General features: G+C 33.5%; 1 protein-coding gene across 1 annotated transcript in view; it reads left to right on the top strand.

Annotated features, from left to right (window-relative positions):
- Positions 1-858: 858 nt before the first annotated feature.
- Positions 859-17,179, top strand: part of LOC115448225 (elongation of very long chain fatty acids protein AAEL008004) — a 41,486-nt gene continuing 25,165 nt past the window's right edge. The window contains exon 1 of the mRNA XM_030175581.2: positions 859-1,180. Coding sequence (XP_030031441.2) covers positions 1,174-1,180 — 7 coding nt within the window. The 5' untranslated portion in view covers positions 859-1,173. The remainder of the gene's footprint in view (positions 1,181-17,179) is intronic.

The following is a 17,179-nucleotide window of genomic DNA, read 5'->3' as shown; positions in this document are numbered from 1 at the left end:
AGTATGGATACGGATAAGCTGTTATTCCGTTGTGTCATAATGACTTGGTTTGCTGAGCTAGTTAGTCATCATAGGAACAATACTTATTAACTAATAACCATGACATTCATATCAAAGTATCGAAAAATTAAATAAAGGTTTTTTTTAATATCAATATATTTTCATTGATAACACAATATACTTTTATATGTTTATTTACTTTGTTCGGTACGTAATGAACGCCAAGCAAGGTTTTTAATTTTTGTCTCTTAGTTGCTGTTATACTCCGAAACGACATTACAAAATTTAAAGAGAATTTTATTGAATTCAGATGCTAGCCTACTACATATATTATCGCCTACCATCAAATTGAATCCGCCTATCACCATCCACATCTAGATGGACCCCTCTACAATAGAGCTCCAAACATCATGGTTTTGAGCAACCGACATCTATTCACTACCCACAGCCTTTTTTACTTGGCATCGTAATATTTTTCAACAAATTTCACTAATATTGTAGAAACATTCGATTACCTTACGAGCTACGAAATACGTAGTAAGTTACGATTCCTTTTGTAAAGTATCAACTTACAACTAAGTAGCAAGTAAGTGTATGATTTTACGATCTAAAATGTGTAGAATTATAACTTGAATCTAGATGTACTTAACACGTGTAAATAATATTTTTTATTGATAATAAACGCCTTAGAATTCTTATTAAACTCATGTATCGCGTAGTTGGTGCTGTGTAAAGTGATTTATGTATATAATCTAAGATATCTGACACGATGAAAACGCATAGGCAATAATCACGTACGAGTAATGTTTATCGCGGCTGTGCGACGTATTGTCATAGTTTATTATGAGAGAACAGGCACAGGTCTTAGCATTTCGTCTTGATCAAACGAGACGCGCGCCTGCTTCCATAAGCTGTTGTAGCAGGAGCTCAAATAAAAATATATATTCGAATTTTATTTTCAAAAATCGAACTGAATTTAAAACAAATTTTAAAATTGTTTTAATTTTCGTTTTTATCAGCCAATAGGTTGGCTGAATTTAATAAAAATATTTTTAAATATTTTTTATTTTTATTTTCGACCAGGAATACGTAGTAAATTGTGACTTTAATGTGATAGTGCTATCGATAGTGATTTTCACGTGCGACGGGCGCTGTGTGGAAAACTGACAAAACATGAACGGTGAGTGTTGTATTATATATTGTGTGAAAAATATGCGTTTCATATCGATAAAAAATTCGTGTCAAAATACATTTAGCGACATTAATAATAACTTTATACAATAATCAAGTTCTCGCAAATTGTGTTTATAACTAGAGATCGGATTATACCTATTATGCATTTGCATATTTTCATATCTAAACCATTCTCATCGGTAAAAGCTTATTTTCGCTAAAATATAGTTATGATGCATATTATTGATACATTTTCAATATTATTTTTGACAGAAACTATAACTGCCAACATAGAACCCAAGCTTAAATTCTGCCCACCTCAGTAGGTATGGAGCGACCAATTTCCACTTATAAAATTAGGTATATTGAATGATCGAAGACACACTTTTATTACTGGACATTTGGAACACTACTTAATTATTTACGTTTACAAATATCAAATAATGTTACACGTACCTATTATCATATATCAATGAAAACTTAAAACTTAGTTTTTTTTTTTTTCTTAAACTTATCATTTAATGTTACATATTGTGCCTGTTTTCGTGCATATTTCACGCATATTTGAATGCATATATTTATGTGGCATATAATCCGATCCCTATTTATAACTATTTACTATATAGGTAAGTACTTTCATTAATCATAAAATATTATATCTGAATATTTTGAAAAATAATATTAATGATTATAGGTCTTCGAACTTTAAAATAGTAAAAGGTATGGTGGTAGTATAAAACCGCGACATTACAAAGCAGTAAACGATAATCGCTTTTAATGACACAGTAATACGTGTCTTTACGTCACAGTTAATTTTAACTTTAGTTTCCTTCACATTTGTTATGGAAAATCCACTATCTAATTGACCGACAGCCTTATGGAAATCTTCATTTTATAAATTAACAGCTCCGTCCACGTAACTTTAATTGGCGTCCGTCACTAAATATAGCTTATAAATTTAAGAAAATTGTTGCTTTTTGTGAAAGGATTTTCAAAATCAAAGTTCTGATAAAATATAATCTGGAAAATTATTCGCCTGATGATAGAAAAACTATCTTAATGATGCTATGATGATAGAAATACAATAAGGGTTTATGCAATGACGTAGAACTAAGATCATTTTTTACATCATCTACTTTGAAATTAAATCTATTTTATCCGACGTTTCTTTGCAGCCTTCATGATCACGGGGGGGACATGAAGGCTGCAAAGTCTTCGAAACGTCGGGAGAAAATAAAATACTAACACCGCGATAGAATCCGAAAATTAGTTTAATTTCAATGTCTAACATTCGCGTAAACATAAGAAATCATTATCATCATCTACTTGAAATATAAATAATCATTACAGTTAATTATTGTTGAATCACGCTATTTGATGACGGCCATTGTCGAACATTTCACTTCATAACGAAACAGAAACACAAACATAACACGAGATGTTTGTAAATTATCCACATGTTGTGACTCTGGAAGTGAACAAAAGTATGATTAGAAACACTTTTTATTTTTAAAATACATCCGAATATTACAGCGTATATTGTAAATAGCCAAGAAATAAGAAAAATATATTCTGGATTTGTTTTGGATGCGGCATAATATATAACCTGGTTTGTGAATAAAATTAATGAGTGGCAAACAAAAAGGTTTGAAATTTTGTTTTAACTTTTATTTATATCTTATCAAAGATCAGTATCAAGGTACTTTGAGGTTACATTAAAAATGAACTTCATACGACCGAAATAATATCTTAACGTGTTGCCGTACAAATGTATTTTGAGTACACAAAAATAACTCGATGTGACCTATCTACGTAGCATATCTCAGTATTGCAAATCAATAATCGCAAGTTTGGTGGAACACCAATATGCGTAAACTTTTTAATTGCAGCGTGTCGCAAGCCCGCGTTGGCGGTTCGATGAAGGTTGCCTAACTGAATACACATGTCCTTCTCGAAAGTAAATGAAGGTCGATCCTGACTACCTTCATGTGAAAAAATAATTATTTATAATATTAATTATTATTAATAAATATTTATTAAAATCAATATTAATATAAAATATGAATATTAATTAATATTACTGAATATAAATAAACTTTATGAACTTTGTTAATGTGTAAGCCTAAAATTCTTAAAGGTATAATTAGTGATTATATAAAACTTGCTTTTGCACTCTGCATTGCTTGGGCAAAAGGATTCGAATAAAAAGTAGCCTACACTTACTAAAGGCCTCAAAGTATCTACATACCAAATTACATCGAAATCCCATAGTTTTTGAGTTTATCACGTTTATACAGACGCGCTAGCGATTTTTGTTATACATATGAAAGGGTGTCCAAATAAGACACCTGGGTAGCACTAGGTCATTGGCCCCTTCGATTTATATACCCATGAGCTCCTAAATGTACCCAGATAAGGTACTATACATTTTAATGGGTTTTGAAAAGAAATACATTTCGACATGGACAATAATCTCAAAACCGTGAGTGAACTGTACTGTATACTTTAATTAAAATACATGTGAATTATTAATGAGAGTATACATATAAAAATTTTAATACCTTCGCAAACGATAAATAACAGATTAATAATTATTTTTTATGAAAAAAATAAGTAATAATAAAAATAATTTCAAGTATGTTGATCCGATCGTTCGACATTGACACTGTCCGTGTAATGACACTGTGACACGCTACAACAATTTTGTTGTTTACAGATTGCAACTACGATGACGATACAAATAGTTATGTCAGATCAAGAGCTGACATAACTTAGATACCTTATAATCGTTAAAGTGAACTTTATGAATGAGAATGAAATATTCCAGCGATACTGAGATTTTACTGAGAATTTCATGCCCTCACACCCACCACTACAACTTCTGTGCATCAGGATCAGCAGTGGCATGCGTTTTATGACACCGAGCGGTAAAGCTCGTCGAGTCTCTGGAAAAACAAATTTATCTCTATCTCGCAACGAAATTAATCAAATTGAAAGATAGGTTGTAGGAAATATTAATTGTCCATTTCCCTCCATACCAAAGCGGGAGACAAAAAGCAATAGACTTATCATTAGGATATGTCACTCTTATACATGTTGTTTTCTATTAAAGTTATAGATTGTACAAAGACATCTTGGCTTCGGCCCCAGGCTTGATTCTCAAACGAGAGGAATTGGTCTGATACTTCGCGGCTGTTGTGGATGCCAGCCGAGTTCAATGTATGTACCAACGGACTGTTTACACAGCAAACCGCAAAGGCTGTTCTGATAGATCTCTGAGGTAATGCCTTATAGTTCCCCAGAGCCCCACTAATGCGTTAATGGCTACCGAGAGGTTTTAGTCGGTACGCTGACGTGCATAACACTCTGGTAAACCCAACATACCCGCCTTAGTTCCTCGGACTAATGCGGGATCTTAAAATGAATTTCCCGCGAAATAACACAAAGACTAGGCAGTGGAAGGAGTTTCTTCTTCCTACCAGACATCTCACTTACTAAAGCATGCTGTTTATGGTGTTTTTCTGTGAGATGCAAGCAAGGTCCTGCCGGTCCTGTATACGCCGAAATAAATATGTCTTTACCATGTCCTTAACTCTTTAAATGGAATAGGGATATGCACTTGAGGCATGATATTATTATGTGCTCTCATCAAAGAAGTATGTTTTCAGTAACACCCCTAGGCAAATTTCAAACAAATTAATGCCTTAAAAAAACAAAATATGCAAAAATATATATAATTTAGGTGTTTTCAAGACGTTTGCGTTGAATGTAAAACGTAATTCGCGTAAAATACCCAAAGGTAAGAAACAAGTCAACAAAGCAATTTATTACGGAAGTCGTTTTAGAATAGTAATTTAGTTGGTAGCGCTACACTTGGTTATTTACGAAAAAAACTTATTTTTTGTAATATACGTACTTTATTTTTTTAACTACGCGAATAATTCTTTAAAATTCATTATGGACTGTGTTTGCGGTTAAGAGTTTGAAAAAATTAAGATTCCATATATGTTTGCACTCGGTTTTCAAAATATCACCCGAATAAAATCAATGAATTTTCAAATAGGTTGTGGGGTAAAAATTAATAATATCTATATTCAGGGATAAATATTGTTGAACACAAAAGTGTGAACAAACCATGTTTTTTCCCTAAGAGGGAACGCGGGGGTGTAGCCAGGGCGCCCACTTTTTACATGTATCGTCCGTCCCATAATATGATAGGTGGCTTATAAATATTGTTCGAAAATATATATATTTTTTAAAACATTATGTTTCCACAAAACCCAAAACGTTTATTATAATCATCAAAATAAACCGCTTTTTTACCCGCAGCATCCTTGTATACGTAATTAGACAATATTTTTTTTGGAGCAAATAATTATTTTCTGTACCAGCGATTTATTACACTTATTTTAGCATAATTTTAAAATCATAAAACCGTAAAGCCATAGTGGTTATAACTCCGCAAAAAATAAAAGTTTATTTCAAGTATTGAATTAGGAATCCGGACTTTTATACCACCTCAACCGCATTTTAAACTCAAACACCTTATTGAATTTATTTCCTTATATGATTAAGATGGCCAGATTGAATGCTTGCAACCGTGTTCCAAAATTTCCTGTCTTTAAACCATTTTCTGAGCAAGAGTAATACCAATTACAAATATATAATATCATTAATATCAGCAAATGTACGGAACCTCTTGGCAATTGTAAATAGGCGGTCCTACCGCTTATACTTACTGTAATAATTATTTTTTATTTCATGTAATCCTTAAAGCGGAACATTATATACAATTAACAGTATAACGTTTTCTTTTGAATTTCCTTGGGTTACTGAGATGAAAATACTTTATTGAATTAGTAGTTGTTTTTTCGTCAACACTTGCTTAAATTAAAAACAGCCATTATTTGCAATTTTTTTTATTCACATAACTACTCAAATAAGAAACATGATGTTTCTTCAGAACGTTGTAATTAAAGCTTTTCTTCTACCAAGTCGGCGCGCTAACCGTATTTTTAAAAACCATGTTATCGATTTTTATAACACCTAAACAGAAAATAAGACTAATCGTTATATTTCTTATTATTTTGCTGGTGGTTATATTGTATATCCGCCTGGATAGCGACCACGTACACAAGATGTTAAAACCCGCCATAGTGGTTTACGTAAGTGTGTCGCGTTCCAGGATCCACCTGTGTATATTGATAATTATAATTGATTTTTCTATGAAATTATTCGTAAATCTTCGCATATTAATTAATAATAATATCAGCCCTGTATTATATACTTGCCCACTGCTGAGCACGGGCCTCCTCTACTACTGAGAGGAATTAGGCCTTAGTCCACCACGCTGGCCTAGTGCGGATTGGTAGACTTCACACACCTTCGAAATTCTTATAGAGAACTTCTCAGATGTGCAGGTTTCCTCACGATGTTTTCCTTCACCGTTAAAGCGAACGATAAATTCACAAAGAGTATACACATGATTTTAGAAAAGTCAGAGGTGTGTGCCCTTGGGATTTGAACCTGCGGACATTCGTCTTGGCAGTCCGTTCCACACCCAACTAGGCTATCGCCGCGTCTGCCTGGCCGTAATTCGCGCGGCCCCAAGTATGGAACGTATTGCTTAAGGCCGTTTGCTCCGGTTTGTTTGTTCTTTTTATGTATATTACCTCTCCCATGCATTTTTTTTACGATATGAACTTGCCGGTCGCCTGATGGTAAGCGATACGACCGCCTATAAACAGTAGAAACACCATCCAACTCCTTGAATTACAAAGTATTATTTAATATTCCACTGCACTCGCCCCTCCGAGATATGACATTTTAAGTCTTATTATGTTCAGTAGTTACACTGGCTACAATGTTCTTCAAACCGGAACACAACAGTGACTACTGACTACACACTGCTGCTTGGCGGCAGAAATAGATATTGCGGTGGTACCTACCCAGGCGGACTCTCACATATGAGAGACCTACCAGCAGTAAATGTTTTTTCTGTTATACTCTAATGATTATTGAAAAGCGTATTGACTGCGGCCTCTGCTGTTGTGAATGCTCAGGCGGTAAATACTTATCGCCATGTGCCCTATTTGTGTTGTCATTTGACCACATGACTTCCAAAAATATTTATTTTTAATATCTTCCATTTACACGGAAAGTACGTTGAAATTCTGAAGCCTATTAATAAATTTAATAAAAGCTAATGAACCATGCGATCGAATAACCGAAAACCGGTTTGCTAAATCGAATCCATTATTGATAATATTAAAAAATACTACTCGTTTGTAACTTTATTGCAAATAGTTTAGTTTTTATTCTACAGTAATCTCAGGTATGTCAAATGATTAAAGGAATCAATCTAGATTATAATAGTAAAATATCCATGTATTATTTGCGTTCGCTTAAGTTCTGTATTTTTAATTTTATGAATTTACTAGGTTTGGGAGCGAGTTCGCTGACATAAACTTCCCTTCCTTTTACAAAAGTGCCTAAAATACCATCCATTTCATAATCCATTATTTCAATGGCAGCGTATTTCTACAAAGTAGCCTCGTGCCAAAAGCGCCCAATTGTTTCTGCGTTTCCTTCCAACAAACATACAAACATCCAAACATGTTTACAAACCTTCGCATTTATAATATTATTAGTAAAAAGTAACGTAAAAAAACTCGTTGTACAAGACCATTAAAATTTTCAAACCCAAATTACTTTATTTAATACAGTTTCCTGTCCTCAACTCCGTCCGAGTAGAAGAATTTCAAGCAAAGTGTTGATGTAAATTGCAAATACCTTAAAATTTTTCGATATACATATGATTTAAATATATTCTGCTCCCAACTGAACTTTATCCACTTGTGAAAAATGAAACTATATTTTTTAGTTTCGGAGTCCTTTCCTGAGAAACAAACTAGAAAAACAGACAGAAAATAAATCTAAAGATCGCTGACTTATTTAACTGTTTTTACAAGCAATAGTACAACGACCTAATCTTTTATTTATAAATTGGTATAAAAAAATATTTTCTAGAACTGTTAAATCATTCAACATAAAACGTTGGAATAATCATTAAATCGTTATTAATATTGCCACATTAGATGAATGGGTTGTTGAGCAAGTTTTTTTAATTAAAATTACTTTATATTCCATAACAACTCACCACATTGAATTTAAAATAATACTAATAGAATAATATAGGTACATACAGTCGAACGTAAAACTTCTTACATTTTTAAAGTCTGTGAATAATAGGGCTATGCTGTAGACTATATGGTATATAATTTGCACTTGCATACATATCTTAGACATTTGTAGTGCCCCAATCTCAAAGCTTATTTATGTGGTGTGATTAGTAGACTTAATTGAAACGTATTTATCGCGGGTGCGCCTCGTGTTCATCGAAGGGTCGCAGCGTGTTTATCGCGGATACGCAGCGTGTTTGCCAAAGGTTTGCAACATGTGGTTACGCAACGCATTCATTGAAGGTTTTCAGTGTGTTTATCGCGATTCTTAGCGTCTTCGCCGCGTATATACGAAAGACATATCGCAATCTCGGATTAAAAAAGAATCAAAGCCCATTCTGATTTATTTGTATCGTAAAATCAAACAGTCCGGGATATTATTTATCCGAGAAAGTGTTCATTGGAACTAGTATTTCAGGAATTATTTATACGCCGAACCGGACTAAGACCTAATCCTTCTCCCGAAGCAGAGGTGCTTGGCCCCAGGAGTGGGCACAGGCTAATAATACAAGGCTGATATTATTATTGTTATATACAATTTTTTTATTTGCGTACTATAAAGCCAAAACACTCAAATTAGATTTTGGTGTAAAACATCACATTGAACTACAAAAATAACAATAACAATGACAACTCACGCGGAATTGATAGAACAAGCACACTCCCCGCGACGCCGGAAGGAACTAGCGGAACATGTGCGGGGTCGCGGGGTGGGGAAGGGTGTGCTTATAACAGTCGGCTGTAGTAGTAGGTATCAGGGACCGACCGACATCCGCCGAATTTGTATTAATACAAACGGGAACCAGCTTGGTGAAAGTTTAATATGTTTTTGGGATAAAATATAACATGTGTTAAAAATAGTATTATCAATTGTGCTACTGATTCTCGACAAACTAATTTAAGGTTTTTAATCAATAAAAAATAATGTTGTATATAAACGAAGTCGCAATTTGTGGCTAGAGCGCAGCACTTACTACATATAAATATTATGTTCATAATTGAACCCACTATTATTAACACTATTAAGAACTCAAGAGTTGTGGTCAATTTATTTTATGGTCTAATAATCATTAAGCCAGTATAAAGCAGGTTCTATGTTTTGAAACAGGCAGAAAAATACAATGATACAAACACGCTCGCATCCTAGTAACCTACCTAAAAATAGACAAATGGAATTTTCTTATTAATTTAAATAACTCATAAATTATGACTAATATCGATTTCCGTATCTTCCATCTGTTTTCTTCCATCAACAACAATTATATTATTATATCATCTACGGCGATTAATTTAAAAAAATGCCATATTCTCGAGTATTCCGTATGTATGTAAACAAACCAGTGTTAATGACATTGCCAGCTTATGTAATAGAACTGGTTTCGCTGCGTAACAGCGATTCTGTAATGTGGTTCTACGCGGAAATAATCGAATTAATTAAGAACTAGATATTATTTAATACCTCGCACCTATCACAATATTTCGACGCGCGCGCGCCCTTAATTGTAAAATCTTGAAATATTTCTTGAGATCTGGGACTATGGAAGATTCTTGCTGTTGTCGAGTTTTTTTTTTCATATATTTTTGTATCACAAAATTATGTTTAAAATTTATTTTTATAAATAAATAACCACCGACATCTTAATACCCATAAAAAGTAAAAGAATAAAATGTGTTTGTTTGTCCTTTAACTTTATTATAAGTAATATTTTGAAACATATGTAAGTCGTAATGGCAACGCATTGCTCAGGCATCAAAGTCAAAGTGATTTTGTGTGATGTTTTGTTTGGGTCTATGTATCTGTACATTAAATTATAATAATGTGAAACTATCTAAACATACATATTATAAAACAAAGTCCCCTTTTCTTTCTGTCTGTATGTTATAGATTTTCTTCCAAATCTACCGAACGGATTTTTATGAAATTTGCTATAGAGATAGTTTAATACCCTGTAGAAATATATAGTGGGACTTTTAATCTGGAAAGCCCTGCACTCGGGCGAAGCCGTGAGTAAAATATAGTTTTATAATATAGTAAAGTTCTATTTGTTGGGCGTGAGACAAGCGCCTATATAGAGCGAGTAGAGTCATCACTTTAGCCCCTAGATGGTAAGACAATATGCAATGAAATGAAAAAAAATCATTTGAACCTGTAAAATATTATACACTAGTTGACAGGACAGACGTTGTCCCGTCTTAACTATGAATTTGCAGCGCGCATTCTGTCAATCGCTGACAGTTATTTCAAACAATTGACAGTTATATAAAATTAATATTTTCGTTAGGTTTTCTTAAATTTTCTAATTTTCCGCGCAATTTTTTGAATTTTTTCTTTCATAAGAACCTTCTCCTGACAATAACAAACACAAAAAATAAATTGTGAAATCGGTCAAGCCGTTCACGCGTGATGGCGTGACCAAAGGAAATAGGGATTCATTTTTTTATATATATAGATTATTTATTTTACGTCAATATTAACTCTACCATCAGTTCGGAAAGTAATAAAATCTCATATACGAAAAACAATTGCAATTTGTGATGAAGTCATGAAATGGCCTTGCATATGAACTGTAAAGTGCGACATCCAAGATGGATGAGATATAATTATGTTCATTGGTGGTAGGTTTCCCATATGCGAGACTCTGGCTGGATATTACTACAATGTCTAATTCTACTGGCAAGCAACATCGTGCTAGCACTGTTGTGTTCCGGTTTGAAGATCATCGTAGCCAGTAAAACATATACCAATAAGCCTTGCACGTTAAATAATTATTTTCTGTATTATCACTTGTTCTTAAATTTAAACCTATAAGCGTTGCACTTAAACTTTATAAAATAAAATAATTTTTAATTGCATTAAATTTACTTTATTCTGATTATTTATTACTATCACAACATTATTTATGATTTAAGGTTCTCTGTTGAACACTTATGTTATTTTTGTAATATTTTAAGATAATTACAATTATCAATAATAATAATATCTATTTCTGGACATTTAATCATTAAATCTGTACGATATATTCTTTGCTCAACAATCTGCAAATAAATGTAATCTATTGTGATTGCAATCGATCGATTACTTTTGCAATAAAAGTAATGGTTCAAAATTTATGTTGAAGATTTAATGATTTCAAGATTTTCTATAATGTTATCTGATGTTTACGCGAACGTGAGATATCGAAATAAAACTAGTTTTCCGATTTTATCGCGGTTTTATATGTTTTAATTTTTTCCAGAAGTTTCGAAGACTTTGTAGTATTCATGGTCACTGACCTGACTTGTGTGTAGGTAGTCAGAAAAGTCGACGTTATCATTTAATTTTACAATTATAAAAGATTTTCTAAAGCCTTAGGCTAAAGCGGTAATTAATGCTGGTATTGGACGGTAAAACACAACCGCACATTACCTGCGACAATGTCAGAGAAAATATGAGTGTCGTTGACCAGTAGGGAGAACTCGGCTTCTGTTCTTTTGTTTCGTTCTGTTCTTTTACTAGCGAGCGTATCGTATGGCGTCTGAATTATTTACTTAATGAGAATATATGCTCAAACTTTTATTCCCTGCGTAAATCAGAAAACCTTAGTAGTTTTTTTTAAATACTTATGTCGAAACAACAACCTGAGTTAGTATTTTGTATTAAGAAAGTAAGAACATTCCTCGGTATTTTCCAGTCCGCAACGTAAAGATTCGCAATTTTAGACCATTAGGGATCGTAATATTGTTCAATCTAAGTATATAATATTAATACGTGCAGAAAAAAATATTGTACACTCAAGTACCCGTTGTTTTTAAATACATTGCACGCACGTAGGAATTTGGCATAAATAAAGTTAAGATAAAGAAGAATGACAGAAAAATAAAATTCATATACAATATGTGTCCCAAACAGAACATTAAGTTCCACGGTCGTTTTCGACTACTGGACAACTATTTTAATAAATTTTAAGATGAAATAAAAACCGGTAACCCAGATACAAAAAACCCGTCGGGCCCGTAGTCATATTTTGGCAAATAATGGTACATTACATATTTTTTTGTAACATTAAGGTTTAAGGTAACGCACCGGAGAGCTCTGGTAACTTAACCATTAACTTCACGTTTCGCTGATAATATAAATATTCATGTAATTAATAAACGTCAATTATGCAATGAAAAAATAAAGGCAAAGACAAGGTTACTGATTTTATATATTAACCCATGTGCAGAGGTCCTTGATTGAAACAAGTTTCGCATTTGAACCTCCTTAGGGTGATAACATTTTGAGCAGGTTCAGATAGCGTAAGAGCTATTTTAGAATCAGGTATCAATTTAAAATCATATGTACGTATTGTAGAATTGTTTTAAACCTTTATATTTCTATCGTAACACAAAAACGACACATAACCAAATTCAGTAAAACAAAAAGTACTTATAAGTTTTTTATTGCTTTGAATGGCGAGATTGGCTGGCCGTTCGTGTGATGGTAAGTGATCCGACCGTTCATATACAGCAGAAACACCATCTAACACCTTGAATTACAAAGTATTGATTGGTGTTTCACTGCGCTCGCTGATTTTATATTCCCCTTATAATATTATATTTATGTCTGTAATTAGATGTCACTATGGTTTTTTAATAATTTTATGTTTAGGGTTTTTGACATCAAGTTTTTACACTCATGTTTCGAGGTATCCATAAAGGTTCGTATTACGTCGAGATAAGGCCCATAATTCGTGATATTAACAACATAAAAATATTTTGTAAGAAATATTTATACTATTATTACAATTATGTAAATACCAAAATTTTATATTTTAAATATTAGGCTTGATTAATCATTAAAATATACCGTGATTATAAAATAAAAAGCCGAGTTTAAAAATATAATTTTGCAAGAATTATTCATAATAGACTTAAAGATGCGTCTTAACCTTAACCCAATTTTGAGAATTATTAATGACACGCATTTAAAAACTCGATGACCTTTGCGACGGATGTGGCTAGTGAATAACGTCTTGCAAAACGAGAGGTCACAGATTCGATGCCGCGTAGGAGCAGATATTTATTAAACCGGCCGGCATAATATTCGACTGGCGAGGGATATTGATTTCTCGACAGTCAATGGTACATACAAAGTTGTAGATAAGGTATTTAAGTATATAAGTACATACATACATATTTCTGGTGGTAGGATATATTTTATAATGTAACACTATGTTAAATTTATTATGTTGTCGGTATTTGTACCCATACATAATTAAATAAATAAATCTGGAGACCATCTTCATAAAATGTTAAAACCCATAATGGCCTACATCAGTGAGTCGCGTTCCGGAATCAGCTTGTGTATATCCAGTTCAAACTTACCGGCATAATTGTGACGACTGCCGAGGGTAATCATCTCTCGTCAGTCGACATTCTATTGGACCCCACTCCACTTACCAGCAGGTGCAGCAGTCATTTGCCGTACCTACCCGAATAAAAAAACATTGCCAAATATGATTCTAGGTCAGTACCATAAAGGTTTCGATTCCCTTGTGAAATCGAAAAAAAAAATACATAAACGTTTATATCGTTTACTCGCGTTAATTGACAAATTTAATTTTTGACAACTGCAAGACACCGTAGTATTTGATATAAATTTCAACTTAATACGTCTACGCGTTCTTGATGGAATACAACTTGACGGACAACCAAACAGACAACAAACTTATAAAGTCGTGTTCCCACTATGCCAGATCTTCTTTTTTGTTTTTTCGCGGGGAAAAAAACGCGTTATCGCTACCACCACTTGGAGGTTCAGTGGAATGGTTGTTGGTTTCACCGGTCTTACGGACCAATGTCGACACTCGGGAGTATAACATCATCCGAGCGAGCGTTGGACCGAGTCCCTAACCTTTGTATGCCCTTCACCGGCATACCAACCAAAACCCGCGGTGGCCTTCTTCGGCGCATACGGCCCCGGGGTATCTTGTTGCACTAAGATAGCTGCACGGACCCGTCCCTGACTATGCCGGATACAGATCTACAGAGATTTACCAGAAAACGTCTCCCAGACAATAGTGTTCATATTGCACCAGATCCCATATGAAAAGTTATCTTCCAGTTCACCGAAATTTGGTTTCAGTATTGAACATACTTAACGCAATGTTGCGAACATCAATTTTTAGTCTATATAAACGTCTTCGGTTTTATCCCAAAGGTCTTTCTTGAACAAGAATCATTATAGAATCTGCGTTTACATCATGCTACACGTCTCCATTTTTATAGAAATAAATTAGTAACAAATATATATTTGTCTATTTTTACTTTTCCAAAAAATACCATAATTTTTTGAAGTGTGCTATATTTTTTATACCTTATTTTGAAAAATACTATATTTCACCAAGGAATTGTTGGCAGCTTTAAGCGGGGGACACAGATACCGGCGCAAACTCGTTCAATTACTTCGGTTCGGGTGTTCTACCGGCTGTGCGCAGTGACAAAACACTCGGCTAAAATGTTGGACTAGGTATTTTTGCTCGATCTGGCATAATGTGAACAATTTCATAGAAATTTTTTAGACGCTTTTCTGGCAGTTTTACCGTGCTTGTAAATCTACCAATCTGAAATAGTGGAAACCCGGCCTAAAGGTTCCTTTTGAGATACGGAACCCTAAAAAATACGTACTTAGATCGATCAGCGACAATATATGCGACACACCGTGACTTTCAATTTACTTACACGTTTTCGCCACTGTTTATAAGACCTAAGGTCAATGTCTTTACTGTTTCAATTGTATTTGAATAGAACAATTGCCACCTCGGGTTTTAATTGTCTTTTTAATTTCAATGAAGGAAATATTAAGTAATGTAAGAACAACAAAAAATCGGTCAACTTGCGGTTGTCCGATTTTTTTACGTACGTCATTACGTAATGTTTCCTTCATAAATGCATGATAAATGGTGAAATTATTAACGAAAATAATATTAATTGTCATTAATTACAATGGTCAAAACTATTTCAAATTATCATTCCACATTTATATTTAGATAACTTAGTTTTAATCTAATTGATAGTGATAGTGGTTTTGATCGAGGAATAAAATATAACTACAATACGAAAATAATTGTGATGTTTCTTCCGGCTGGCTAGAAAAATAGACTGGCTGAAAATTTTGAAAATAGAATACTAGTGATGGTAGTCAAACGACCATAGCATATAAGCGCTTTTGTAACCGCTTCTGTGTGCTATTAAAAATATAATATCAAATCAAAATGTTGACAACGTAAATAGTGATCAAATTAGGTCAAAAATCTAATGCGTTAACTTAAATAACATTTACTTAAATATTATTAAACTTGCTCTAAGAATCTGTGCCCTAAACATATAGAATATTATTATATATAAGAAATTTTATTGATTTATTAACATCCGTACAAGTCACGCTCAATTGTGCAAACAGAAATAATTATCCGTAAATTATGAATACGTACTCGGCGATGTGATTTCAATAGGTTTGTGGCGTGCTTTTGTGTCGGAATTTAATCTTTAAGTACATTGATTTAAATGTCATGCCGATATTACCAATGGGAATGATTCGGCATATTTTGCTTAAAGGCTGGGCAAAATAAATGATTGTACGATGTCGTATAGGCTGGGATATTGTTAACAAGGATCCGGAGAGTAGCAGATGATTTGGGTGTCTAATAAAATTACTTTAGCAAGTTAGCACTCGCAAAACATATTGGTATTATCTCAATCACTACAATGTATGTACTTATTTTAGTAGAACTGTTGTTTTCCGTTCATTTATTTATTAATTGTTCAGATATAATTTTGATTTCATATTATCTGTATATTTTAGAAATATTAGTACCACTAGATTTTTTCTTTTGAACATTATTTCAATGCGACGATACACCACTTTGTACTTTACAATAAATAACCTGCCGTTCCTCACTGCTGTTACAAATATTAAAACCTGGCATACATAATAAGCGGCGATAGCCTAGTTGGGTGTGGAACGGACTGCCGAGACGAATGTCCGCAGGTTCAAATCCCAAGGGCACACACCTCTGACTTTTCTAAAATCATGTGTGTATTCTTTGTGAATTTATAGTTCGCTTTAACGGTGAAGGAAAACATCGTGAGGAAACCTGCACATCTGAGAAGTTCTCTATAGGAATTTCGAAGGTGTGTAAAGTCTACCAATCCGCACTAGGCCAGCGTGGTGGACTAAGGCCTAATCCCTCTCAGTAGTAGGGGAGGCCCGTGCTCAGCAGTGGGCAAGTATATAATACAGGGCTGATATTATTATTATTATAAATATTGAATTAGTAATTCAGAACACAGTGACATATTTTATGATAAGTAGATTATGATTTACGATTTAATATCAGCTGACTTATTGTTTAATTTTTTACGAGGCAATGACCTCATAAAAGCCTTTTCAGATTGTTATTAAATTCGACCTACAGTGCGAAACCTCAATACATCTTCCGCTCCATTAATGTTCATCGGAAGCGGAACAATTTCCATCATTCTCGAACATTTTTCTGTTGAAAACTATCAATCAAAATGTTACGTAGCTACGCTGTTTTGAGATATTCCTCAACCACTGATGTCCCTCATAAAAGTAAATAGTATTCAACCTTATTGTAACAGGGGAGACATTTCGAAAGCGTATACAATCCAAGGCCCCGGTGGGATTGGCGAAATTTTATGACCAATAATTATTATCTTAAAAATTTTAACTTTCAAGGCCATCTCAAAGTTCAGCTTGCGGGAATTTTATCTGAATCATG

The sequence above is a fragment of the Manduca sexta genome, chromosome 26 (genome assembly GCF_014839805.1).
Source record: "Manduca sexta isolate Smith_Timp_Sample1 chromosome 26, JHU_Msex_v1.0, whole genome shotgun sequence".
NCBI lineage: Eukaryota > Metazoa > Arthropoda > Insecta > Lepidoptera > Sphingidae > Manduca > Manduca sexta.
This window is presented reverse-complemented; position numbering and strand designations above follow the sequence as displayed.